Source organism: Scophthalmus maximus, chromosome 20, assembly GCF_022379125.1.
Source record: "Scophthalmus maximus strain ysfricsl-2021 chromosome 20, ASM2237912v1, whole genome shotgun sequence".
Lineage (NCBI taxonomy): Eukaryota > Metazoa > Chordata > Actinopteri > Pleuronectiformes > Scophthalmidae > Scophthalmus > Scophthalmus maximus.
In genome coordinates, this window is record NC_061534.1 from 12472407 (window position 1) to 12499032 (window position 26626).

The following is a 26626-nucleotide window of genomic DNA, read 5'->3' on the forward strand; positions in this document are numbered from 1 at the left end:
CCAGGCCTGCCGCTTCGGTCGCCCTCGGAGTTTTCCGGATCCGTCGAACGGCTCGTGTGTTCCCGCCCGCCCGCTCCGAACACCGGCCGCGGACAGGTGTGTCCGTCCAGGTGAGCGGGTTCCCCCCGCGTGCGCGACTGTCTGCGTCATTAAAAAAAAGAGCAAACTCACAAACGCCGCTAACACCGACACGCCCGACCTGTGGAGTTACCGTCTGTGCTGCGGCGGGTCACCACAGCCACCACCCAACAACTGAGCTGCGACTGTACCGACGCCGCCGCGACGCAGTCTCTCCCCCCCCCCCGAGCGCGCGCTCTCCCACGGCGGTCCGGTCGTGTCGCCCCCTCGACGAGGGCGTCGACGCGTTTGTTGTCTTTGAACTATTCGGGCGACTTTTTTTCCTCCGAGCTGACGCGCAGACGGAAGCAGCAACGTCCCGAGGAGGAGCGTCCACCCCCCCGCCGCCTCCACCCCCCACCCCACCACCACCGCGGTGTTTATTACAGGAGAGGACGCACCAGCAGCCGGGGACCAGACTCTGAGACGGACGCACGAGAGCAGTCATGTTCGAGACCAGAGGAATCCCCTTCGTCCTGCTCGACATCGCCTGTCTGATTCTAGGTATGTCTTTGAACGCCCCCCGCTCAGTGCCGTTATCGATACGCAGCCGATATGTGAGACTGCACCGCTGGCCATCACGTGAAGGGAGTGGTGGCGGAGGCTCAGTAGCCCACCACGAGTGTGTGTGTGTGTGTGTGTGTGTGTGTGTGTGTGTGTGTTACTAAGACTTCACTGTGTTTTAGCTCAATGCATTTCAACCTGCGATGGCACCAATAACCGATCCACGTGCCCACGTCGCTCGCGATGTGTCTGTCTTAGTGAGGCTGAACAACTCAGGGACGAATTCCGCGTCCTTTGTTTCTGTTGTATGCAAATCACTGCCACTCGGTGTCTTCTTCACTGGTGTCTTCTTCACTGGTGTCTTCTTCACTGGTGTCTTCTTCACTGGTGTCTTCTTCACTGGTGTCTTCTTCACTGGTGTCTTCTTCACTGGTGTCTTCTTCACTGGTGTCTTCTTCACTGGTGTCTTCTTCACTAGTGTCTTCTTCACTGGTGTCTTCTTCACTGGTGTCTTCTTCACTGGTGTCTTCTTCACTGGTGTCTTCTTCACTAGTGTCTTCTTCACTGGTGTCTTCTTCACTGGTGTCTTCTTCACTAGTGTCTTCTTCACTGGTGTCTTCTTCACTAGTGTCTTCTTCACTGGTGTCTTCTTCACTAGTGTCTTCTTCACTGGTGTCTTCTTCACTAGTGTCTTCTTCACTGGTGTCTTCTTCACTGGTGTCTTCTTCACTAGTGTCTTCTTCACTGGTGTCAGTGGTTTTGTGAAGAGCCTGTTCTTATGGATCTCCGTGTTGTGAGCGACTCACTGACAGATGGTTCGGGCTGCAGCTGACGGTTATCCGTCGACTGGGCGATTCGTTGTTGTTTTCCTTTTCCAACCAAAGATGTTCCGTTTGTACTGTCATAGAGGAGCAAGGGAAGCAGAACATATTCACGTTGGACGAGCTGAAATCAGAGCAAATGTTGACTTTTTCAGAGAAAAATAAAATAAAACCTACTTGTTACCGATTAATCGAGTATCAAAAATAGTCGTGGACAATTACTAATCGATTAGTTGCAGCTCCAACATGTGACATTTGCTCAAAAAGTCAAGGGCTTAGGTCTATAAACATGCCTTGGTATGAACCAAGGTCTAATGGGTTAGATTCAAACATATGAACTGAGGTTCGCCACTAACAATTACATCGGTTTTATTGGTTTGTTTGGTGGCAATATTCCAAGTTCCAAAGGCCAAGGTGCATGTCTTCTTCTGTCTGATCGACTGGCTCAAATCCAAAGATCACTGTTTTTGCAGTCATTTTTGCCAAAGAGAAAGAATCAAATCCTCACATTTGAGAAGGTGGAACCAGTAAATATTTGACTTTTTTGCTTTTAAAAAAACGACGAATCGATTAACAGGCTTGTCGTTGCTTCCTGATTGGACTGTCTGACATTTTGCAGCTCGTAGACTATTAATTCACTCAGTGAACGTTTACCTATGTCTGTCCATAAACTGGTTCCTACTCCCTTTAATCAAACATGTCATTTCTTTATGCTGAGAAACTGCTGGAAGTGGCACTGCGCCGACGCAGCTCACGTCATGAAACCACACAGTTTCCCCCTCAGGGTCTGAGGCCGTTAGACGTCGGTCTCTCGCAGTGAACTCATATCAGGCCTTATACATTTGACATGTCTCTCAGCCTCCCTTGAAGCCGAAGTGCCCACGTGACGGCCTTGTTTCAGTTTTGCTGCGTAGGCACAGCCATTGTCTCCGAGGCTTCAAATCTGATTATGGATAATTGATTAGGAACGTGACTCAGATAGCCATGGCTTCCCTCGCACAGTCAACAGTGTGTGTTAAAGTTGCACGTTTGCTTGTCGGATAAAAAGGGACATAGTTTAATTTAAAGATCCCCTGCACATATTATTAAATACACATAGAAAAACTCTGCTTCGAATGACAATTTGTGTTTCCTACACAAATGGTTAAATCCTCCGGTAGAAAGAATAAAACTACATCTACTCCTTCTCCCTCGTTAGAAAATTCACATTCTATGAATAATCAAATATTTTTAACGGAATGAACTTTGAACTACTAGACACAAGATGTTTTCTGCTTCACTGTACACTCCATTCTCCTCACGCCGTGCACTCACTGGACACTGCAAAGTTTGACATTACACACCTCAACCTGACATTAAACGTGAAAACTGATGAACTGATGATGGTGACACCTTTTACACTGAACACTCCCATACGTCATTCTGCCCGAGTAACAAAACACTTTGACTTAGTGATGAACTCCCGAGGCTACATGTGCTAGATGGGCAGTGAGAAACAGTAAGGCTGCACAGTCTCACTGTGCTGTTCGGATGACTGATGCAGACGTGAACTTGATTATTCTGCTAATGACGCACGCATGCACGCACGCACGCACACACACAATATTCAATTATAGCCATCTGTGAGTCTCCAGACTGAGACTGCTACCAGCAGTTGTGCTCGGCTGCACGTTGCCAAACAAGCACATACATGTAATAAGAACACAGCTGGAGAAGTTCTTTGTGTGTTTTCTGAAGTGCATAATGAGCAGGGACAGAGTAGAGCTGCAACAGTTAATCGATTAGCAATCGACTACGAAATGAATCGTCAACTATTTAGATAACCGTTTAATCTACTAATCAAGTAGTTTTGAGGGAAAAAAGTGACTTCAGCTTCTTAAACGTGACTATTTACTGGTTTCTTTGCTCCTCTATGACAGTAAACTAATAGCATAGCTTACTACAGTAAGACAAAATAGATCTTGGGGTTTGGGAGAGTCGATCGACTTCTTCCCCATTTTATGGACCAGCAGCTTATCGATTAATCGAGAAAATAATCGACGGATTAATCGATAGTGAAAATAATTGTTTGTTGCAGCCCTTCTTCAGGCAGCTAATGGGCCTTGATGACATATTAAATGGAAATGTGTATCTGTGTTAAAATGTCTTTCTGTCCATTTGAATGTGTTGGGAAACCCTTTGGTTGCAGAGTTAATGGAGTTGAGAAGCAAATCAAAGTGTAACTCTGCTGCTTGCCTAAGTTAGAGAGACTCATGTGTGTTTCTGTGCCAACTCGGACTCGCTGGGATCTCCAGCTGTTGTAACCAATCCAAGTTCAGCTGGTACAGCAGCTGATGGTGCGAACAGCTGCAGTGCAGCAGAAAGAAAATCCCAGACAGAAGTTAGTTAGAAGTTTTAGACAGTTTGCGGGTGAAGGTGTGTCACAAGTTCGTGCAAGGTCAAGTCTTCTCTGCCATTGTTAAAAATGACCTGTCGTCAATGTGCATTACAGGCCAAAGAGCCCTTTCTGCTTGGATGGCTGAGCGACTGCATCTTTTCCCCGTTATTCAATGAGCTGAACGGGTCAAATGTCCAGAGAAACAACAGCAGTGTCACAAACCTTTACTCTTTGGACCTCGCTCGGACTGTCAAACCCAATCCGCACAATCTTTAATCTATATGGTTTTTTAATCAGCAGGGAGTGTTAGGTTACGTCCTCGGCACCTTTCAAACCAGTTTGAGTCAACGCTCCCTCCAAAAACAAGTCATTGCTGTCGAGTGTTTTGAGCCGTTTTCTGTGGCGTATGGATAGGTTGAGAAATATTTTCTGTTTCTCATGAGCAATTGTTCTGTGACCCACTAAAAAAAAAAGAAAAGATTTACTTAGTTAGAACAAATGGGCTTGTGAGTGTTGTAACATATTGAGAAGAGGGATTAACACATTGGTGGGTTTTAACAGTGAGGAACTTGTTTGCGGAGTTACGCCAGTCGTATTCTGTAATTCAACCGCTGGAAAGATTGGGGTCTCTCATCTCTGTCATAGACCGACAAAAAAAGGATTCACTTAATTAACTTCAACCTGAAAGATGACCACAACCCGTTTTCTTTCATCACCCTCCCTTTCTCTGCCATGTTTCTCCTGATCTCTGACCCCCTTCCCCCCTCCAGCGGTAACCCCTCCCGGTCTCTGTCCACAGGAGGTCTGCCTCTGGCTGCCTTTAACCTGGGTAAGATCCGCCCTTACCAGCGGGGCTTTTTCTGTAACGACGACAGCATCAAGTACCCGTTCCACAGCAGCACAGTCACCTCCACGGTGCTCTACACCGTGGGCTTCACCCTGCCCATTAGCTGCGTAAGTAGGAGTCATGGCGCGGCGTAGGCTCGACCGTCCCGTGGAAAAACTAGTTGACATGTCACCCAAAGGTGTAACTGACGACTCTGAGGCATTCCAAGGTGTGCCGGTGCGCCAGCACACCTACATGGAAAGCAGAAATTATTGTCATCAGTTATGCACCTGTTTTTTATTTCCCTTCTGTTAGGACTGACAGAGCCAGCAAGACCAGTAAATTAAAGAACCGTCACATTCCCACAGTTTAATTCAGGTTCTATGATGACGGGCTTCGTCTTTGATACCACAGATCATCAGTGCGTTGGGACAATGGCACAGCTGCCTGCTACTGAAACCTAATACTGTACATGTAGTTCCTTTGGTTTAGTTCAGTTCAGCTGAGCTAAAGGTGAAGGAGGATGTCCACTTAAAAACATTCGAAACAACAAGACACACACACACACACACACACACACACACACACACACACACACACACACACACACACACACACACCAAAGCGTTTCTTTTACCAAGACGTTAATCTCACACTCACTACAGCAAGCTCTCTGCTATAAATCTAGATTATGAGTTCATGGAGATATTTAAAACAGCTCATAGGTTTTATATTTAGCTTCCAAACTATTTAATACTAATGTCTGCGAATGAGAGCGCCACTAAACATTCGGCCAAGCCTAACGCGCAAACTCAACCTCGCACAAAAGAACCCAAACCGTAAATTCAAATAAATCAAAATATGGAAGCCAAGCGTTTTTAACCGTTTGACTTTCTGTTGCTGTTGTTAATTAGTGCGACACACATGCTGTGGCTGCATGCCGTTTCCCTCTGTTCATTAAAAAAGATGGAATGCTCTTCTGGACCAGAGCGATTGTTTCCTGAAAAAAGGGTGTGTGTGCGTGTCGAGTGTGTGTGTGTGTATTATTGCCTCGAAGTATCAGTGATTATATCATCCATCTAGTCTAGTCTTGTCATCACTAGTATTCATATAACCTCAATCTGTAACGCTATTTTAATTCTTAAATGTAACAGTTATTTAATTCTGCCAAAGGAAGATGCCGAAGAATGTGTGTGAATTAAGAGCTCTAAAGTGAGTGAGTTATACTAAGAGGATGGAGAAAGTGTCACTTTGCCTGAGAGGACCTTGTATGAGATTGGCGTCACGCAGTGTAGAATTTCGGTCACGTAAGGGAAGCACAGTATGTGAGAACACTGCCTTTTCTCACGCGCCGACAGCGTCAGCTCCGCGTGGGTCTGTTGGAGAGAAGTCGACCACTTCCCCGATTCAAAAAAACTCTGCTCTCACAACCTCGGAGAGAAAGTAACGGTGCTCACTTCTCGATAACCTGCTCAGAAATGTCATGTATCGAAAGTTTGATTCTCCTCTATTAACGTTCACTCCCTAACTGCCTTTGTTTCCATGCCAAACACTTTAACCAATTAATGTTTGCAGAAGACGATGTAGCGGATACAACTCTCACATGGCTGATGTCTGCTGCATCATGGGTCTGGGTCTCTCAGCCTCCGTGACATCTTTGTAACCTGCACATTTTGTCTTTTTTCTCTGCTAGCTGGACTGCTGTTTGTAATACTCAATGTGCAACACAAGCCTTTCCACCGGGGCTTTTTCTGTAATGATGATTCAATCAAGTACCCCGATAAAGAGGAGACCATTTCCTATCAGTTGTTAGCAGGTGTCATGATTCCCGTCGTAATACTCACTGTAAGTGCATCTGTTTTGTTCTCTGCACACGGTTTTTCACGTCTCACATTTTCCTCACCTTCCTCCTTCTATAGTTGCTGCATGTCTTGAGCCACTATTGAGACTTTTAACTCCTCTCTTTTCTCTCAATCACTGCATGTTGGTTTCATACATTATTCTGCAATAATGTATGGGTTTTTGAATTGCTTGCATGAGCCGTAGCTTCCTAACATTTCCTAACAGCATGTGGTAGAGACTGTTGTCAAAACCGTTCAGTTTCCAAAACTCAAAACAACACAGAGAGGTGATCTGAGACACGCTTGTTATTTTCAAACTTAACCACCACTGTTCACCACTGCTTAATGAGGTAAAAGTAGTGAGGTAGTAACCTCGGTCTGTTGAATGAATTATTTAAAAAAACAAACAGTAGCAGTTAGAATGTCTAGAACAGAGACTTTGAGTTAATTCTGCATATAAGCAGTGAACATATCCTTCCACGAAAGTCCAGGGAGGTTCAACGGAAAGTTTCCATGATGGAGTTTCCACCTCCATTGATGACTAGAACGAAGCTGACAATCCATCTTCCAGTGTAAACACACCTTTAGTCTTTAGTGACCGATCAGCCGAGTTTATACTTCTCTCTCGTTCGCAGCTTTTTCGAACGGTACAGATCAGAGCGGCAGCAATAAAAGACCCGTCAACAGCTTTTAACTCGCCCCGAGCCTGTTATCTGTTAGCAGCAAACACATTCACGTGCACTTGAACCGTAACGTCGCCAACTAGGGGGATTTACGAGCCGTTCCTCCGAAACATCGCTACACACACAAACGTACAAACTCAAACACACACACACACACACCAAAAACCTTTTTCTATGAAATCTAATAAGAGGCACGATTTACAACCCAACTAAATTACACATGTTAACTATTTTAAGTGGACATCTTCCTGTGGTCAGGATACTTCAAACAGTATTTACTATCTGAGAAGGCCACAGTCGGTAGAAAGACCGCTATGATTTTATGGAGGGTATATTTAAAGGAATGGTTTGACATTGGGGGAAAGGCGCTTGCTTGCTTTCTTGGCCAGATTTGGGAGAGAAGAAGGATGCCACTCAAAAGTCTTGTTGGTGAATATGAAGCTACAGCCAGGAGATGGTTTGCTTAGCTTTGATTAAAGATGCGAAACAGAGGGGAACAATTAGCCATTAGCTTTGTCCAAAGGTTAAAAAGAACAACAACAATCCACCTGCCAGCACGTCCAAAGATCACTTATGAACGTTATATCTGTAATCAGTAGGAAACACTTGAGTTGTGCTGGTAGGCTGAGACAAGTTAGCTGTGCCAAGCTAATTCGCCAGCTGTCGTTGTGAGAGTAGTATCGATCTCCTCATCAAACCCTCTGCAAGAAAGCAAGTGTATTTCCTCCAAAGAAGTGAAACTATAACTTTAAATGGCCTCGCATGAAGGAGATAGCTTTGTGTGGAGTCAGTGTGAAAACGTCAACTTAACACCAAGATCAACAGAGTGGTGATGGGATTTGGGAATACTGCTGGCTCTGATGTTGTACATTTTTATGCAGTTGCATCTTTTTCATTTTCATATGGCAGCTCATATTTCTGTGGAGACCACTAACTCTGTATCCCTCCCCCCTCCTCACAGATGATCTTGGGGGAGTGCCTCTCAGTTTATCTAAATCGCATCAAGTCCAAGTCGCCTTACGGCAGCTACGTCGCCTCTGTGTACAAAGCCATCGGCACCTTTCTCTTCGGTGCCGCCATGAGCCAGTCTCTGACCGACATAGCAAAGTATTCCATCGGCCGGCTCAGGCCGCACTTCCTGGACGTTTGCAAGCCTGCATGGAAACTCAACTGTTCATCGGGGGCTTATATTGAAGACTTCACGTGCACCGGAGACCCGACGAAGGTCAACGAGGGCAGGTAGGTTTCGTTATGTCTCAAAAAAAGTTTAAATTCTCGTCTCTTCGTTTTATTGTTTCAGGTGACTTTCATATTAAAGTCTCTCGGAACATTATTCTCTTACTGCTACTAAGACTAAGTGACAGGAGATCTGAGTTGATGGAAATGGTCATTTCATCAATCAAGCAATTCAAAATGCCGTCACCTGTGACATTTTAACATGCATTTTACCCAATTTTATGATATCTTTCATGAACAAAACAATGGGTTGCTTAGTCAAAAAATAAATAACAGGCAGTCTAATTTATATTGAATATAATCTTGTTAAGTGATTCATGATTTCAGATTCAAATTTAAACTCGAGGTTCTTTGTTAGTTGCTCAACAGATTAACAAGATCGTCTGTATTGTGTTGTAAAACTGTCGTGGTGTGAGTACAAAGGGTGACAAACAACCTATGCATTATTACATAATTGCTTTTTCCCCTTATTGATCCGACATCTGTTTATTTCAATGTATTTTCTTTCATCTTAGCAACCAGATAGTGAACATGATCACATCTTTAACACAACGTCAACGAGCACTGTGTTTCTGGTCAATATTTTAAAAATAATAATGAGACCATCATAAAAATTCAAATCAAGCTTCATTTTCTCCTGCATACTGTTCATTTAAGTTCAATGTTTAACTCAATGTGTGAGAGAACATATTTAAAAAAACAAATCCAATATTCATACTTCAAAAGAGAATCAAAAGAAGTTTACACAAAACTACTGAACCGACGATCTGTGTTTTAAAAGTTAAAGTGAAGAGCTTCAAATCATGTTTAGAGTAAAAAATAATTATTATCTGAGACTATCCAAAATTTATTTATGAAAAAAACAGGGACTGAGAGGAATTTGCTGGTTTAAAAAAAATTCAGTATTTCTGTAAAAGGGTTGAATTTATAGAACAGATATAATAAGGAATTCAAAATGTTTTTTTCAAAACTATCTATCTACCGGAGATAGTAGATCAGAGTGATGCTGCAGGAGTCTGAAGTTTCTGCTGTGATTATAATCCGTCCCTTATCAGCTCGGAGCAGAAGGAAGCGCCATGGGAGGAGAGGATTTCCACTTCTCATTCTGATGTAGGAAAGACAATAGAGAACAGCTGCAATTCTAGAAGCAGAGGCGTAAAGAGTGACATTGGCTGCGCCGGTTATATCAGAGCTGAGGAGGATTTATCTAACTAGGCTACGAAGAACTTCCTTCTCTTTTCTGCTCTAGCTCTACTTAAAGGTTCGTCAGTTGTGCTCAGAGATCAGAGCTCATATTGTCGGTCGCAGCCTCTGAGTCTGAGAGCTGAGTGGAAATGTGTCCACCCGCCCCTCTCTGGGCTATTTACTGTTCATTAACCAGGGTGTGGTGCACAATTGTTGACATTTCCTGGAGCCTCATTGCTCCTCTGAAGTCAGTATTCTTTTTAATGTAGCATAAACAGACATCCATCAGCAGGCCCAGAGCAAGATCTGGTGAGACGAGGAGGAAAGATGTCCGAGGCTTTTAAGACTGTCTGCTTGTGAACGATAGATATTAAATGCAGCAAGACAGGAGAGAACAGGTTGTGGTGGCCTGTTCTGGATCATCTTACAGTCATGTGATTCCTCCTCAGCTTGGTTTAACTTCCACAGGAGAGAGGAGGCCTGCTGTCGGTGCCGTGTGTGTTTGTTTTCATTTAAAAGAGAAAGATACCATAGGTACTCAAAGGGACGAGTGTTTCGGGAAAAATATTAGTTCACTCTCTGTCTCTCTCTCTCACTCTCTCTCTCTATTAGTTTTATCAAAATATACAATGAGCGAAGCTTCCTGTGGGTCTGCAGCTTTAATCGGATTGATAGAGGTCAACATTATCATTGTTTCGACCAGTTGGATTTTGTTACCGGGGGCTGAATAATCTGCAAATAGGGTGCTGAGTGATGAGTTAATTAATTGGTTAAATTGTGAGGATTACGATGAATTTCCACTTCTACATTTTTCATATTGTTGACTTCATACCTTTGGGTATTTTACTGTGGGTTAGAGAACGGCAATCCAAAAACACGGCTTTGTGATGGGCATTATTTTCCATTCATCTAAAATGTCATAGACTAATCAATCGTTTGATTAAAAAAACATTCGAAACACAATCTATTGAAAATAAGTGTTGGTTGCAGCCATAGACTGAATATAAACATGGACGTAGTCACCGTGTCCGGAAAGTGAAGCCAATGCAGAAGTGATAAAAACCTTTATTCTCTTGAATGACTAGCAGAGGGCGACACCACTGGTTGTAAAAAGAAGTTTCTACAGAAGTCTATGAGAAAATGACTCTACTTTTCACTTGATATCCTGAGTAGTTTAAGATCTTAATTGCTAGTTTCAAGTCTTCTTCAATATAGCATGATGTTCATTTAGTAAATTGAGATTAAAATAGACGATAAAGCGTGTGATTGACAGTTAGTAATGTGCAAGGTCGCAGGTGTAGGTGCACGAGGAGTAGATGAGCTCTCTCAGAGAGCAACTCCAAATATGTTTACTCGGGTTTAGAAAAAAACAAGATGGCGCCGGCCAAAATGCCAAACTCGAGGCTCAGAACAGTACACAAACCGACAGGTCACTCGATTGCAGCCCATAAATTTGACCTTGACGGAGCTGATATCATGGCTGCAAATTATTCTTATCTTGTTGCATTCCAAAATAATCAATAGTGCAACCAAAGACAGAGATGCACTGAACTGAGCTTTGAGCAAAAATGCTCACAGCAGCTGATGTTAAGCAGGTCTATTGTTAACCATGTTCAGGTCTTATTTTGCCCTGTTGCGGTACGAACATTAGCTAACTTGCACTAAATTGTACCTGATTATGACGGTTTAGCTAGTTCATCTGGTAGATATCTCACCAATTGTAAATTTGGACTCATCAATTGCGATTGATTACAATTCATCTCAGAGGGAACAGGAGTGTCCGCATCACATTTCAAAGCAATCTTACCAATATAAGTAAGAGACATGTTGGTCTGAAACGATGACGGGCCGATAGACCAACTGATTGACAGGTCAACAGAGCCGTAGACCCTAAACCAATGGAAGAGACTTTTACTTGTGTATGAGACAGAGCCATGGGGAACATTTCAGTAGGTTGACTGTTGTATAACTTGGGAAAGTAAAACCCCACTGGAGCCATTTTGTTTCTCCGACGCCTCTGTGGTCTAGTTTGAGGGATTTACCTTCCAAATTTATCTGGATAGCACGGTAAACCTGCCTCGTGGAAACAAGCAGCCGGTCGTTGGATCACTGAAATACGCCTTTCATATTAAATATATATCCCATCTAATCTTATTCTGCACCGCGAAGCATTCGACCCCTCCATCAAGTGCCAGAGTCTAAGAATCTGGTGTACAGTTACATCACACAAACAGGCTGTTGCTGTCGACGTGGTCCAAACAACAGTGTGAAAACACCGCACTGTTATTATGAACAGGAAGTAACTAAGGCCTTGTTCCTTTTTACACACACACACGGCAACACACAGTCTTAACCTGCCGGTGAACATCAACTCCACCATAATTCCCCAAATATGGGCGTGTCACACTTGGTGTTGTTTGTGTCTGACTCATAAGCGTGTAAAATAATGTTTTTGTCTTGTCTGTTTGATTGCAAGTGGATCCAGCACATACCAAAGTGTTGAGTGTTCTTTTTGTATTTCCGTCGCAGGCTGTCCTTCTACTCGGGCCACTCCTCTTTCTCCATGTACTGCATGCTGTTCCTGGCTGTAAGTACCTCCACCAGAAACACACACACACATCAATCAGTCAATATTTCCTGGAACACCATAAACACAAGATCAATTTGTCGTTGTGTTAATTTGCCGCATCGTGCGTAATGACCAAATGGTATTGATCACTCCACCTTAAGGGAATAATCTGATGAGAACAAAGCTGATGACAGAAAGTTGAGAAGACTGATGCCTCTCTCATGTGTTGCCATAAATAAAGACCCAACAGGAGCTGGTTAGCAGCTTAGCTTAGCATAGAGACTGAAAACGGGGGTGGGGGCGACAGTGTGCCTGGCTGCATGCGAGAACACAATTGTCAGCAAATGTTGCTCCCGATATTTTCAGAAGGTTTTCCTGCCAACCCCCCAAAGTCAAATTTACAAGTGATCCCTTGTGAGAATACAGCAGGAAAATCCCAAGATTCCCAGCGGGCGATTGGGCGCTCTACACAGGTTGTCACCCCGCATATGAATCTTCTGGGGCAACATTTGCATTCTCACATACAACCCCTCTGGAAAGGTTCAGGAAAATGTCTGGTCTTCACAAGTGAACACGCAAACTCCAGAAAATGACAATTTTCTGGAAATGTTCCCGAGTTCATATCTGAAAACCGCGTTATCACCTTCACCGCTCTGCTCGGACGTCTGCAGCATCTTTTTGAGTGTCGTCTGCTGTTTGTTCGGCGCAGATTTCACTCTCCTGCCATGATAAACTCTACACTGATTCAGTGTAGAGCAGCAGCAGATATAAATAGACACAGAGACAAAGTCCTGGCACCGACAGTTCCTTTGTGCACAGTCGAAGTTCAAGTGTAAGAAACGGCTGCTGACATTTTTCACATTTACCTTCAGAGCCTGGAGCGCCTTTCTTTTCTCCCGCCGTCGGTCAAATGACAGCGTCAGAAATTAAGTATAACAGGAAAGGCGTATGGATGAAGCCACTGTTTGTCCCTGATTCAAGAGCCACTCCCTGTTTTTAATACAAACAGAGAGACGTAATCTTATTTATGGGCTAGATGACCTTCAGCTGATCAAAGATCCTGCTCCAGAGGGAGTGGGGTAATTAATGATCAGATTCAATTATGGATCCTGAAATGAAAATGTGGCCTTCTGGTGAAATCACCTTTTTTAAAATCAGGATGTTTGTCCAATTCAGGGACTTTTTGTGACATTTCCCTGCACGATGGGCTTGTCTCTGGTGGGGAAATGGAAAAGCTCAGAGTCATCCACAGATCACTGCAACTCATTTCCCCTTCCACACTCAGCAGGAATGCTGCCCACTACAATGATCATTCACCAGACTTAACAAACTTACAGTAAATGCTTCCCGTCCTTGTTATGACTGCCAGCAACTCACTGGCTTAAAAACACAGTCGCTCAAATAAATTCCCAACACACGGTCCGTGTCTCTTTCAGCTCTACCTGCAGGCCCGGCTCCAGGTGGAATGGGCGAGGCTGCTCAGACCCACGATCCAGTTTTTCCTGATCGCCGCCTCGGTCTACACAGGGTTGTCGAGAGTGTCCGATTATAAACACCACTGGAGCGATGTGCTGACTGGACTCCTGCAGGGGGCCCTCATGGCGATCCTGGTGGTGAGTGCTGGACCTTAAATGTTACCTAAAAGGAACAGTTTGACTTATTGGTAAATACACACATTTACCATGACATCGTCATCTAGTATGTATATGTATATATATACATGTATATATACATGTATGTATATTTATATAATATATACATACTAGATGACGATACTGGAAACATGAGTGAGCTAAGCTTATTTGCTGTACACACACAAGAGCAATATTCTCTTCTGACTCTTGACACGGAAGCAAAAAAGTGTATTCACAAAATGTTAAAACTATGTAGGGGTAAGTCTAATGATTATTTTCATAATCGATTAATCTGTCGATTATTTTCTCAATTAATAGTTTGTTTGGTCCATGAAGTGGTTATGTGAAAAATTAAGATTGTGTTTCCCAAATCCCAAGGTGATGTTTTGTTTTGTCCACACACCAAAGATATTTAGTTTACTGTCATTGAGCAAAGAAATCAGAAAATATTCACATTTAATAAGCTGAAATCAAGAGAATTTTTTCCATACACTACTTTCCATACACTACTTCAACCGATTCTCAAAATAGTTGGCGATTAATTAAGTAATCGATTACTATTGCAGCTCTAAACTATTGTTTTACTTTGAGTATTATTATTTTTTTGGAGCCAAGCTCAGATGCAAAGGTTTAACCCTCACTCCCACCTGTGTCTTGCAGGTCTTCTGCGTGTCAGACTTTTTCAAGCCACGCGTGGATTCCCACAAAGAGCTGGACATGATGCACACGACCCTGCAGGAGAACCCAACCAACGGAAACCACTTTGAGAGTCCAAACTAAGCTAAGAGGCGAGAGGTGGAGGAGGAGGAAATCTCTGCTCTGTCCAAACGCACACCCAGGATCCCAGCTCCCTAGCCTTTCATCTCACCCAAATTCTCAAACAATATGCTGCATGGATTTACGGTGTGGAGTGTTGTTTTTTTTTTTTTTAAATCAAGTTAAATATCGGACGACTCCCAGAAGAGACTTTTTTAAAGCTTCACCTCAGGCCTATTCAGATTTTGAAACCTTTATTTTTTTTAGGGCAATTTGCTGTTAGTCCACATGAGACAACCTGTTCAACCCATGTAGACACGGTAAACGACTGAATCGGATGCAAGTAAGGGGGCATGAGATTCTGCGAGGACGGGAACCATCAATCTACTGAGCCAGTGGGAAGACTTACTTGCATGCACTCACTATAGGGTCTGACCACTGCTGGGGGAGAAGAGGAGGGTTGTGAACCCGTGAATGTAAACCTGATTTGTGCTTTTCCTGACCTGGAGTCGGTCTGCTCAAAGATCTGATGTAGGCTCAGTTTTAGTCTCACAACAACAACTCTGCTGCCTTATTGAAACAAAGGGCTGATTGTTAAGAGTAAAGTTTGTTTCTTAATGCTAGAACACGCCGGAGGCTAAAGCTGATCCTAGACCAGAGGGCGATGTGACGCTGCTTTACATCTGCTGACTCCAGGCCCACGCCGCTGTCGTCCGACTCTCCGACCCTCTAACCTCACGCAGTCGAGGAGGTTAGAGAGCTGAAGAGTCGACGAGTTGTATGAGTCCTGCGTTGCCTTTGCTGGACTGCTGCTGCTGCTATCACAGCTTCCTGTGTATCTACAGACTGATATAAACATCAAGTGAATAGACAACAATGTACTTTTTGTATAATCTGTATGTAAAAACAAGTCAACACACAGACTTTTATTGAAAATGTTACAAATATGTACAAATGTCTAAAATAAGGAGAAAAATAAAGACATTTCACTTATTAACATGAAAACCAGTGAAATATTACGTATCGGATGTATTATGTCGTGAGCCGCCACTTAAAATTAAAGCATAACTTGTTTACTTTGCCAGCCAGATGTCGGAGTAATTTATGGTCACGCACCACCTTCCATGTGTAAGCGAATAAACTAATAAAAAAAAATAAAGCATGAATGTTAAATGTTTTCCTGCCACATAGCTGCAGTCAACTAAATGAAAAATTTAACATTACAAAACAAAACAAATAAAAGAAATCAAACGACAAATTTTTCCAATTGAATGCCGATTTCACATATAAGTGGCACAACAACAAAGCGCCAGAAGCTCCATCGCGAGCTTATCATGAGTAAAGGTCAAAAATAGCACGTGTGCTCCAGCAGCAACAACGAGCTGGAAAGAGAAGCTGTGAGGTCTTTATAGGTAGAGACTGGCTGCAAAGACAATGTCCCTCTTGATCTTCGTTATTCCTGCAAAGACACAAACGAACCGGCATCAATGAGAAATTTCATCCCAAACGGAGGCTTTGGTTGGAGGAGTGTCAGTGAAGAATCTTCATAAATACATTCTGCAGTTACTGGTATAAAGTACCTTTTTATTTAATGTAATCCAATACAACAGATGAAAGTTAGAAAATGGTCAAAAATGTCCGTTCAACATCCCAGACTTTAAACATCTCACTTTTAAAGAGCTTCAGTAAACTGTGTCATAGACTGAACAAACAGCCAATATTCACGTGAGATGAAACAGTGAGTTATAAGGCATTCATGCTCAATAGCCGAAATAGATCGATTGATCGCTCTATCCCGTAACTATGAGGTTTCTCACCTTCTGCGAACTTGTTCTCCAGTTCAGTGTTTCCTATGGCCTTGGCTGCAGAGCACATTTGTCTCAGGACCTCCTCCAGACGACGCATGCAGCGGATGATGCTCCCTACACACACACACACACAATTACTCAGTGGTTTACACTTTGGTCTACGTCAATTAATATTTTCCTGCAAGGAAATGAAACATTTCCTGAAAATTAGAGACAAAAGACAAACAAACCAACTCTTTTAGTTTACAACCAAGAGTCATGGACAGAAGATAGATGTCAAAATACACCCAACAGAATTATTTTTGAAATTTTCAAGTTCTGCCAACACACACACACACACACACACACACACACACACACACACACACACACACACACACACACACACACACACACACACACACACACACACACACACACACACACACACACACACACACACACACACACACACACACACACACACACACACACACTCTAAAACTCCCTGCAGTTTCCCAACTCAGAATTTTTTCCTTCTTACGACGACATCCAATATTTTACACGTGAGGTCATTGTTGGGAGTGGAGAGATACAAACTTTGGGGGAAGTGGTGAACTTGGAACCGGGTTCGAAAATCAGACCACACATAATAAATCAAGCGTTGAGCCTCTCGCTGCATCCGAGTGGCTGCACATGTGACAGAGGATAGATCAAAAGTTGAAATGTTTGGTAGAGGCCATGTTGGAGCTCGGAAGAGGGGGACGAAGAATTCAGACCCTTCACTTGAGAAGACAGGACAGAAAAACAGCCCGTGACTTACTAATTTAGATAAATAATCAATATTAATCAGCTGCAGCTTAATGTGTACGCTGCAGCTGCTTGTTGAGGTGGAGCTAGTTTAACATTCTAGTCAGGTTACTGATCTGGGGTCTTAGGAATACACAGTGCAAATTTTCTTTATTACACATTCTTCTATATATTTTTTATCTTAGTTTATATATCTAATTTTATTGTATAATTTTTTTGTTCCCGCTCTTCTCCTTCTTTCTTTTTCATTTGTGTTGTCATGATTTTGTTGAAACAGAAACATGATTCACAACTAGAATTTTTAGGGTTTTTTTATAGACCACAAGCCAAAATGCCAATTTTTATAAACGTTTAACGTCTTTGTCCTGCCCGTTGGCTGTCGATGTCAGCGACTCACCTTCAAAGACGTCGGTCATCTTGCAGATTTGAGCGAAAGTGGCGCCGTTGGCCCAGGCGTAGATCACGTCCATCAGGTGCGGCTTGAACTGGTTCAGGTACGTCTCCTCGTCCACCTCCAGCTTGGCATCTGCCGACACCTTGGCGATTCGCTTCGCACACTCCTGAACATGGTGGGCAGGGAAAAATAATATACAGTTCACATTTCCACCAAATATCAACCATTGGAAAACAAACTTGGGATCGTTTCATGTCGTCCTCACCTGCATCTGTCTCAGGGGCGCAGCCAGTTGTTCGGTCAGTTTAGGCATCTCGCTGGCCTGGAGGGCGAAACGACAGCATTAATGTTGAGGTAGCAAAACTCAAACGTTTGTTTTGTTGCCTTTATGTACAAGCTACAGGCAAACATACGCTGCTACTCAAACAGTTTAAAAAAAGAAATGGCTCAAAACTCCCCCAACCCGTTAATATTTTGCCTTAAAAATCGCAGCTTCAAAGTAATTTTGCTGCTACACTAGCTTCATTCATTCCCACTCCACTCTCTGAACGTGGCGTTAAAAGCATCTGTCATCAGAGCTGGATATTGTCTGTTTTTTATTTTTCTTAAAGCCCCGGTGTGTAATTTTTGTAATTTTCTGGCGGCATCTGGTGGTACAGTTGCAAACCGCAAGCAACTGAGCAACCAACAGGGGACACTTTATGGCGGCGCACTGCTGATTCCATTTCCGGTGGCGCTGAAAATTCAACGCCAATGCAACATATTCTGGACCGTTTTGTGCGACAACCGTCTTCAACACGACGTAGCACACATGGAGACTCACACGGAGGTCGGGTCCACCTCATGTAACTATATTTAACTCATCCAAAGATAAAATTGGTTCTTTGTTGCAGGTGATTATACATTTATGAACACAGTTATGGACAATATATTCAATTTCTGTGAATAAGTTCTTATCTAGTTTCAGTACCGACACCAAATGATGAACATAATGGCCGCAAGCAAACATAAAATGTCAGTAAACGGTGGAAGGGGCTGGGTCCGATTTCCCAAAGCAACTGTTTAAATTGCTTAATTTTTTTTCATCAAAATGGTCAAATATTCCATTTATAATCATCTGAAACTTTAACAAGAGACTGTCTGGGCTGAATGGCTCCTTCCTCTGCTGGGTAATAACCGGATCGGATGGTTTGCTGAAATGCAGCTCAGTGTCGCGAGCTGACTGGCAGCATGCGGTCTCTAATGACACACACACACACACACACACACACACACACACACACACACACACACACACACACACACACACACACACACACACACACACACACACACACACACACACACACACACACACACACACACACACACACACACACACACACACACACACACACACACACACACACACACACCAAACATGATAGCTGCTTGTCGTCGCTCCCTCGCTGCGTGTGAGTGAGACAAGGATGACTGAACCCAACGCATCTGTCTGCTCTGAACTCAGACGACCGAGCTGACATGGAGCCAAAGAAAAGGTTTGTGATGCTGGATCACCTCACTGAGCGAACAGGCATCGTTAGTTAAGACAAACACACATCGGAGAGCATGAGAAACACAAACAGTTTATCTCTGTGTTCGAGAAAAGCCAAATATCTGTTTGTGTGAATAATTAAACGTGTTGTGTTAAGGTATATGTGTGTGTGTTCGTACGTTCTCCTGGAAGACGAAGCAAGACAGCAGGGCGGTGGCCTGCTCGGCCGTCAGGTCGTTGAAGAGTCCGTTGAACACCATCTCCGTCAGCAGGAGCTCGTCGGCACTGGAGTGATAAAACGGGGCGTACGGTGAAGTGACATACGGCGCCGGTTCAAACAGGATCTGATACATCTGCACTTTTTAACAATGACTGTGCAGAAACGAGACGTCGATGTTCAAGGGAACAAGCGCTGCAGAGAGCAGAGGACTTCTGACTGGGACTCAACACCATATGTTTCACAGAATAAGATGCAGGATCACCGTGGTGGAAGAACCACGTTTCCACTGTGTATTGTTCTTGACTAATCACAAGAGTTATGACGTAATGTACATTAACCATGGAGGCAGCAGGACATTAAAACATGCAAAGCACCCAGCAACGTGGTGAAACTGGGAAGATGGTGAGCTGCTGCCCTGCACATCTGTTGCTATAGGTTTTATTTCCACTTTCACAATTTTTTTTTTTTTTAATGATTTGCAATGCAAGCAGTCGTGGAAATGTATTATTTAAATCATAAAGATAGTGAGTAATTCCCGCTGGCTTTATCTCTCACATACCTATATGCATATACCATATACTCATATCTCTCATATTTGGGATGTGACGTTTACATGTAACATGAGAAACCAGAGACCAATTCCTTAACAACAACTACAACGTCTCTTCAACTTCAAATTGTTAGGTATCAAACTGAAGTGGAGTCTTTCAGTTTAAAGTTATAACGTAATAAATTGAAGTAAGTAAGCAGTCACTGATTGAGCTGCTGCTGAAGGCAGACAGAATATACTTGCATGACTTTATTCATCATATTTCTTGAACCTGAGTCAGTTTAATTTTTGTCACCATTGTTTTTTGTCGGCCACCTGTCAATCCCTTACAGGGCTGTTTTTGGTGTCGTTTTCTTTTTTCTAATCTCCATATTTTTTCATGTATTTCCTATACATTTCGCTCTCTTCTTCTTTTGATAACAACAAATACATTAAAAACTCAAAAAGGCATTTAACTTTAAATGTGGTTGCACGTGAATATGCATGTGATCGACTGTGAACATCATTCCATCATCATTTCGGTATCATTCTGTGACAAACAAAATATTCACCATGAATAAAAACAATAGAGAAGATATGGGAGTTAACTTTCTCCTCCAACTTTTCCAACCAGCTCTAATCTTAACATTTGAATCATTTTAGAATGTTTTATTATAGGTTACTAATTTTCATCTGTGGCATTTTGACTTATATTTCTACCTAAATGAATGTGATCTTCAAAATGTTTCCAATTGTTTCTCTTCAATTCTTCACTCGTGTCCCGTGAATCACGTTGTGATTGTTTTGAAAGGTGCTGTATTGTTATAATTATTTCATCGAGAGGAGATGTGTATATGAGGCAAGAGCAGGGAGTGGAAGACAGTGACGACAGGATCTGTCAGATCCAATACACAAATCAGCTGTTGAGGTAATTTGTGCTAGTGCCTTGGTTTTATTTTGTTACTTTTGAATCTAAACACTCTCCACTTGAAGAACATTTGGCTTCGCGATCGACTTCAAAATGAACAAAGGCAAATAATACGTTTATAAATCATGTAGTTTGTTTCCTCCATCAGAATTCAAGAGCTTCTTATGATCTTATGCTTGTGAATCTACTGTTATTTCCTTAAGTCTTCAGTTCCAATGTTTTCGGGGAAAAACCTTTTAAAGCTTGAAAAGATTTGTAGTATTGATTATACGATCATCTAGGCTTTGTGATGATTTTCAGGAAACCAGGCCCTGGATATAAGTTTTCCCATTATGGATGATCCTAACAGTATCACCGTGTACAGTTCAGACAAACGTTGTCCTTCCCTACCTGCTGATTTCACACGCGACCCGCCCCTTCATCTCGATGACGTCGGAGGGGCTGGCGAAGCCGAGGCGTCGCAGAACTCTCTTCCTGCACTTGAGCTTGTCCATCTGCAGGACGGTCCGAGCTTTCTTCAGCTCCCGCTTGGCCGTACGAACATCTGCTGCAATCTAGAACACACACACACACACGCACGCACGCACAGTTATACCGAGCAGCCTTCACCTAACGTGACTTGGGGACACTTCCAGGGTTTATATTTATTAAAAGCACGCAGATAGCTTCCAGCTGTTTCGTGCAAGAGCTAATTTCAAACATAGTGATGCAGCAGAACATTTGAGTTGTTTGCCAACCGATGTTCTATCTGTCCATTATCCACTTCAACACACCTCAGAGCCAAAGACGTAAGCACAAGCCTCACTCCTCAGAACTGGCGGCTGCACATGAAACGGTAAAGGAATCTATCGAACACTCAGAGGAGAGCTGAACAGTTTTTGGTTCTCCCGGTAGAACACGCCAAGGTCGTTCACAGAGAGATGTAAATGTTTATTCTAATGTCAAACTGTCACCGGTAAAGTCAATCTGGGGGTTTTGCATACATAAATTACACTGTGCCTTTATTTTAAGCAGCTAAAGTACGAGCTAAGTGAAGTCGCACTGGCTAACGAACGGGCAGGTCCAAAATAAATTCCTGGAAAAATTCTTGTGGATTAGGCAGACACTTTTTGAATTTGCTTGCTGCTGATGTATTATATGTTTTATGGGACAGAGTATGTTCTCATGTTAAATTCATTCACTTTTCTGAGTGTAAACTGTTTTTGTTCTGAAACTTTCCCTAGCAAGATACATATTTTCTTTGCTCTGTTTCCTTTTTTTTCCCATTGTAGCCATGACTCATGGGTTGCCGAGGTCCGTCCGTCGGTCCTCCACCACTTTGGTCCAAACTGAAACCTCTATGATGACTTACCATGACAGTTTGTAAACAAGTTCATGGTGCTTGAAAGATTAATCCAGCTGAGTTTGCCCTGTCAACAATCATTGGATGGATTGTCATTGAATTTGGTTTGGGCATTCGTGTTCTTGTAGCTGTTCCTCTAGCAACATAAAAACTGATGACGTTCACATCAGTCCCATCTGTACTTTGTATTTTAAATGCACATTGGCATATTAGAAAGCACGTTTCGTTTTCAGCTCTGACCAATAACTGAGGGTGAGGCCCTGTTGGTCTAATGTTCTTTCTTCCTGTTTTTGTCTGTGAGTGTATAAATGGTCAAAGGCGACCTGTCTGACAAGAAAGGACAAAGGAAGGTCACGGTTCGATATGTCATGGCAGCCAACGTAGATGAATGGGAAAGATACAGTAAAAGAATGAATAGGGAGGTAATAATAAATCACAGCAACAAAACCAAACTGTGGCCTGTGGATAAGTTTTAACCCCCAATAGAGTTTGACATTTAGCAGGTTTCACATGACTTAATTCTCATAAACACACATAAACACACATAAACACACACACACACACACACACACACACACACACACACACACACACACACACACACACACACACACACACACACACACACACACACACACACACACACACACACACACACACACACACACACACACACACACACACACACACACACACACACACACACACACGTTCTCACCAGGGCTTTCTTCTCACAGAGCGAATACACAGATTCCAGGTTGGGGTCACTGTGCAGAGGGTGGGAGTACATGCGGTGCTCGAAGGCCTCCACCTTTTGAATGACTTTCTTCAGTGTGGGGTCTTTGATGCCCATGTCGTCTACGGGGTCGAGCAGAGGAACTCCGTCTGGGAAACGCTTCTGCACCTCCTGAGGACAAAACGTTTGGAAAGGAAAGGGCAACAATTCAGACAACGATTGTGTAGAATTCCACCAGTTTCAATAAATTTTTTTCTAGATGACTGCAATTTGCATAATTTGTTTTTCACCTGTATTGACTTGAGCATGAGCTGTCTGTTGTCAAAGGGCCTCAGGTCTTTGGGGATGTAAAGACGAACGGAGCTGATGGAAGTCAGGAGATGCAGCATCACTGGGACAACCTGGACAAAAACAGTGACCGCAGTTATTAGCAAAGATTCCATCAAAATTTAGCAAACATTTCAGGAAAGCGGTTTCTAAAACCATGACATGAATATTAGAAGCATTGAGATGAAGAGTTAGTGGATGGATTCGCTAAACCCGTTTTCACTGAACTTGGCCCATTTTGTTTTTATCGATACAGCAACTTTTCCTCACAAAATAAAAATGTGCATTTAGCAGGATGTGGGATGTGACATATGTCTGCATACCTGCATCTCTCCAGTCTCCCCTGGAGCAGCGGGTTTAGCCGCCTCGGTGGCAGCGTCTTTCACACTGTCCTTACTGCAGTGGACCAAAACCTCCACCACATACAGCGGCTCCGAGTCCGTGATTGTCTAAAAGAGGGGAAAACGCACATTAGTCACAGCCCCACGTTAATGGATTCACACACATTATGACATCATGAGAACTTACCTTCACATTAGACTTCTTGCAAAAGTTCACAACAACTCCCCAGCCAAAGTCAGCGTCCTCATTCTTTACCTGTTGGATCGCAACAAAGAAAAACCATGTAAAAAATCTATAATTATCGTCCCGTCGTCAGACTTTAAGTGTGTGAGGCCCCACCTTGACAAGTCGCCCCGGCTGCAGGAAGGGCAGGCAGTACTTGGGTTTGTGGATGAACTCTTGTATCTCTTTACCCAGCTTGGCCAGCTGCTGTCGGATTTTAAAGTAAGTGACGACGCCCTCTTCGTTCGGGATCTCGATGGCGTGGTACTGCTCCTCCAACTTTTTCATTTCTGCACGGAAAATGGCAATGCGGTTAAAAAACGCAGCCTAGAACTACACAGCAACAGGACGTGTCAGCCGCATCTATTTCTCAATCAGTCAATCGACTAAATCGTCAGCCGCAACTATTCTGAAAATAAATCCCACGCTTTTCAGCAAAAATGTTGGTTCCAGCTCCTCTATTGTGAAGATCTGATGTGTTCTCTGTCATGTCTGATACTAAATCCAATGTCTTATAAGTTTGGATTGTTGCTCAGACAAAATAAGATGACAACTTGGTATTTGGGGAATCATTGCAGGCATTTTCACCATTTCCTGATGATGAAAATAACTGTGGTGCAGCTGTTGGTTTAAGTCTTAAGTACGGCTCAGACATCACTGTATTAGTAGAAAGAATCTTTAGAATGGTTTGTCTCAAGGTTATTATCATCTCATCCCGTAGAGTGCTACGTATGAAAAAAGAAAAGCTTACTCTCCACCACGCCGGGCAGAGCCCTGTAGTGTTGGAACTGGTAGAAGGACTTCTCCAGCATGTACTCTGGGTTGATCTCCTCCACACGCAGCAGGTTGAGCACCATGTTGTAGGTCAGGTGGAAGGCACTGTTCAGAGGGTCTGCTGATCCCTGCACAGCACAAGAAAAAAAACAACATAATTATTTATTTTAATAATATACAGCGGGGGTAAATTGTGGGTGCGAAAATATTGTTCGCATTCGTTAAAGGTGCCAAGAAGGTTTGAGGTTGATTGACTAAATCCAGGCTGGAGTCACTTTTGCTAAATTCAACTCGGAGGAGAATTTTGCAATCACAACCTCCGAGATGCCAGAACCACCACAGAAATGTGTTCGACGTCTTTCTCTCCAAGAGACGCCCTGGGAGTGAGGCACTGGGACAGCGCCATCAAACAGTTTTACATTAACACGACCACTTTTTAAAAGATATACAGCTAAATGTTCGTAGCGGTGCGGCTATAAATGTGTCAAATCAACGGGCAAGGCTTCTCTGTGACAGTGTGTAGTTTGAAGTGTTGAGCACCAAATGGCCTAATGACCCATGGAGAAAAACACTCAAAGAGTCAATTGTGACAATTTACACTCAATTGTTCAAACAGGTTCTCAGCAAGACAGGATGGAAATGTGGTTAATGGATGGGAGAGAGGGAGCATTTCTGGCAACAACTAAAAATTATAACATGAAGCTGTGTGGTAAAGTACCTTGAGCAGCTGTTTGCCCACAGCCGGACTCATCTTCTCATCCACCATGAAAATCACAATTCCCCTGTCGTCCATTCCTCTCCTCCCCGCACGCCCAGACATCTGGATGTACTCACCTGATGTTATCTGAAACACGCGGAGAAGAAAGAAATTTGTTACTAAAAATGCTTTTGTATACCTGTACTTCAATATACAGTTCTTGATGTGCCAAAGACTGAAGACAAGAATCAGCCGGTTCTGCTACTGAGGTTTAAACGTCGATAGTATAGATAATGCACGATAAAAGTGAGAATAATATTCTCATTAGTATTTGTACTGTTCGAAATCTAGATGACAGGACCGTCCCAAGAGGAACAGGCTGGACACATGGCTCTGATTTACCTCCATATATCTCTACTGGTCTTTGTGCAATAAAAACGTAGCAAAAGGCAGATACGATTTTTTTATGTGTGTATGTGTGTGTGTGTGTGTGTGTGTGTGTGTGTGTGTGTGTGTGTGTGTGTGTGTGTGTGTGTGTGTGTGTGTGTGTGTGTGTGTGTGTGTGCGTGCGTGTGCGTGTGTGTGTTGAAACAATCTGATCGTCATTTTCAGGCACACTGTGGGATCCGCACTTGATTTGAAACACAGTGCATTTTCAGGAATGAGAGCTAAGTGCGCGAGTGCCTGCGTGGAGCTTTGGCACCGTTGGAGGCACCAGATGTTCCCGATGAACCTCTTGGAGGGCAGTTTCCTTCTCACATTCTCTCCGAGCCCGTGTGTGTGCGTGTGTGCGAGAGACAGAAAGAGAGAGCTGGATATCCATGTGTGTATGACGTGACGGTGAAGGGTGCTTCTGAGTGACGGCACACAGAGCCCCCCGGCTCTCATAGACAATACGTGGCTGTTTATGTGGCGATTGCGAGCCGCGGGACGTGAGGACCATATAAAGGCCTCGGAGAAAAGCGCAGCGCGCGACAGCTCCTCGCTGCTGACCAGCTGGAGCTGCTGCTTTAAAGAGATAGCACCGTTTGTGGGGAGTTTCACTGCCAAGACACAAACTTGTTGCAGGTAGTGACAGGGAGAAAGTATGTTTATGGAATAAGCAGCAGCTCCATTTAAAGAAAAAAACTATTGACCAACTGGTCTGCATTACATGTTGGCTCAGTCCATTTCCTGCTTTTATGTGCCAACAGCAAACAATAATGTTCTGATGAGGATTTTGCATGTATGATAAATTAAACTGTTAAGATGCTTATTAAAAAAGATAAATCTTCATTTTAAGTTAAAACTCTCAGTATTGCAGATGAGGTAAGGGCACATCTGCTGATCCAGAAGACACCAGCTGGTCATCGCCATTTCAAATATACTGCAACCGCATGTTAATACTTCAAAACACAACCATGCATATAAGGTTGTTTTCACTCTGAGTGAGGAC

General features: G+C 43.2%; 2 protein-coding genes across 3 annotated transcripts in view; one reads left to right on the top strand and one right to left on the bottom strand.

Annotated features, from left to right (window-relative positions):
• plpp1a (phospholipid phosphatase 1a) lies at positions 1–15633 on the top strand. Of its 2 annotated transcripts, none has more exons than XM_035608669.2 (6): positions 1–621; positions 6339–6490; positions 8131–8408; positions 12120–12177; positions 13596–13772; positions 14454–15633. In XM_035608669.2, exons 1-6 carry the CDS (start codon positions 564–566, stop codon positions 14571–14573), a joined length of 843 nt encoding a protein of 280 aa, XP_035464562.1. In that variant the 5' UTR covers positions 1–563; the 3' UTR covers positions 14574–15633. The 2 variants fall into 2 exon arrangements, with proteins under 2 accessions (XP_035464562.1, XP_035464561.1); XM_035608668.2 differs by lacking the exon at positions 6339–6490 and adding an exon at positions 4619–4773 and having other exon boundaries at positions 4–621.
• mtrex (Mtr4 exosome RNA helicase) overlaps positions 15429–26626 on the bottom strand; it is a 20485-nt gene continuing 9287 nt past the window's right edge. The window contains exons 15-27 of the mRNA XM_035608663.2: positions 25213–25338; positions 24472–24622; positions 23838–24010; positions 23685–23753; positions 23480–23605; positions 23120–23230; positions 22812–23000; positions 21142–21305; positions 19254–19359; positions 17806–17862; positions 17544–17706; positions 16367–16471; positions 15429–16008 (exon numbers count right to left, since the gene is read on the bottom strand). Coding sequence (XP_035464556.2) covers positions 15956–16008; positions 16367–16471; positions 17544–17706; positions 17806–17862; positions 19254–19359; positions 21142–21305; positions 22812–23000; positions 23120–23230; positions 23480–23605; positions 23685–23753; positions 23838–24010; positions 24472–24622; positions 25213–25338 — 1593 coding nt within the window. The 3' untranslated portion in view covers positions 15429–15955. The remainder of the gene's footprint in view (positions 16009–16366; positions 16472–17543; positions 17707–17805; positions 17863–19253; positions 19360–21141; positions 21306–22811; positions 23001–23119; positions 23231–23479; positions 23606–23684; positions 23754–23837; positions 24011–24471; positions 24623–25212; positions 25339–26626) is intronic.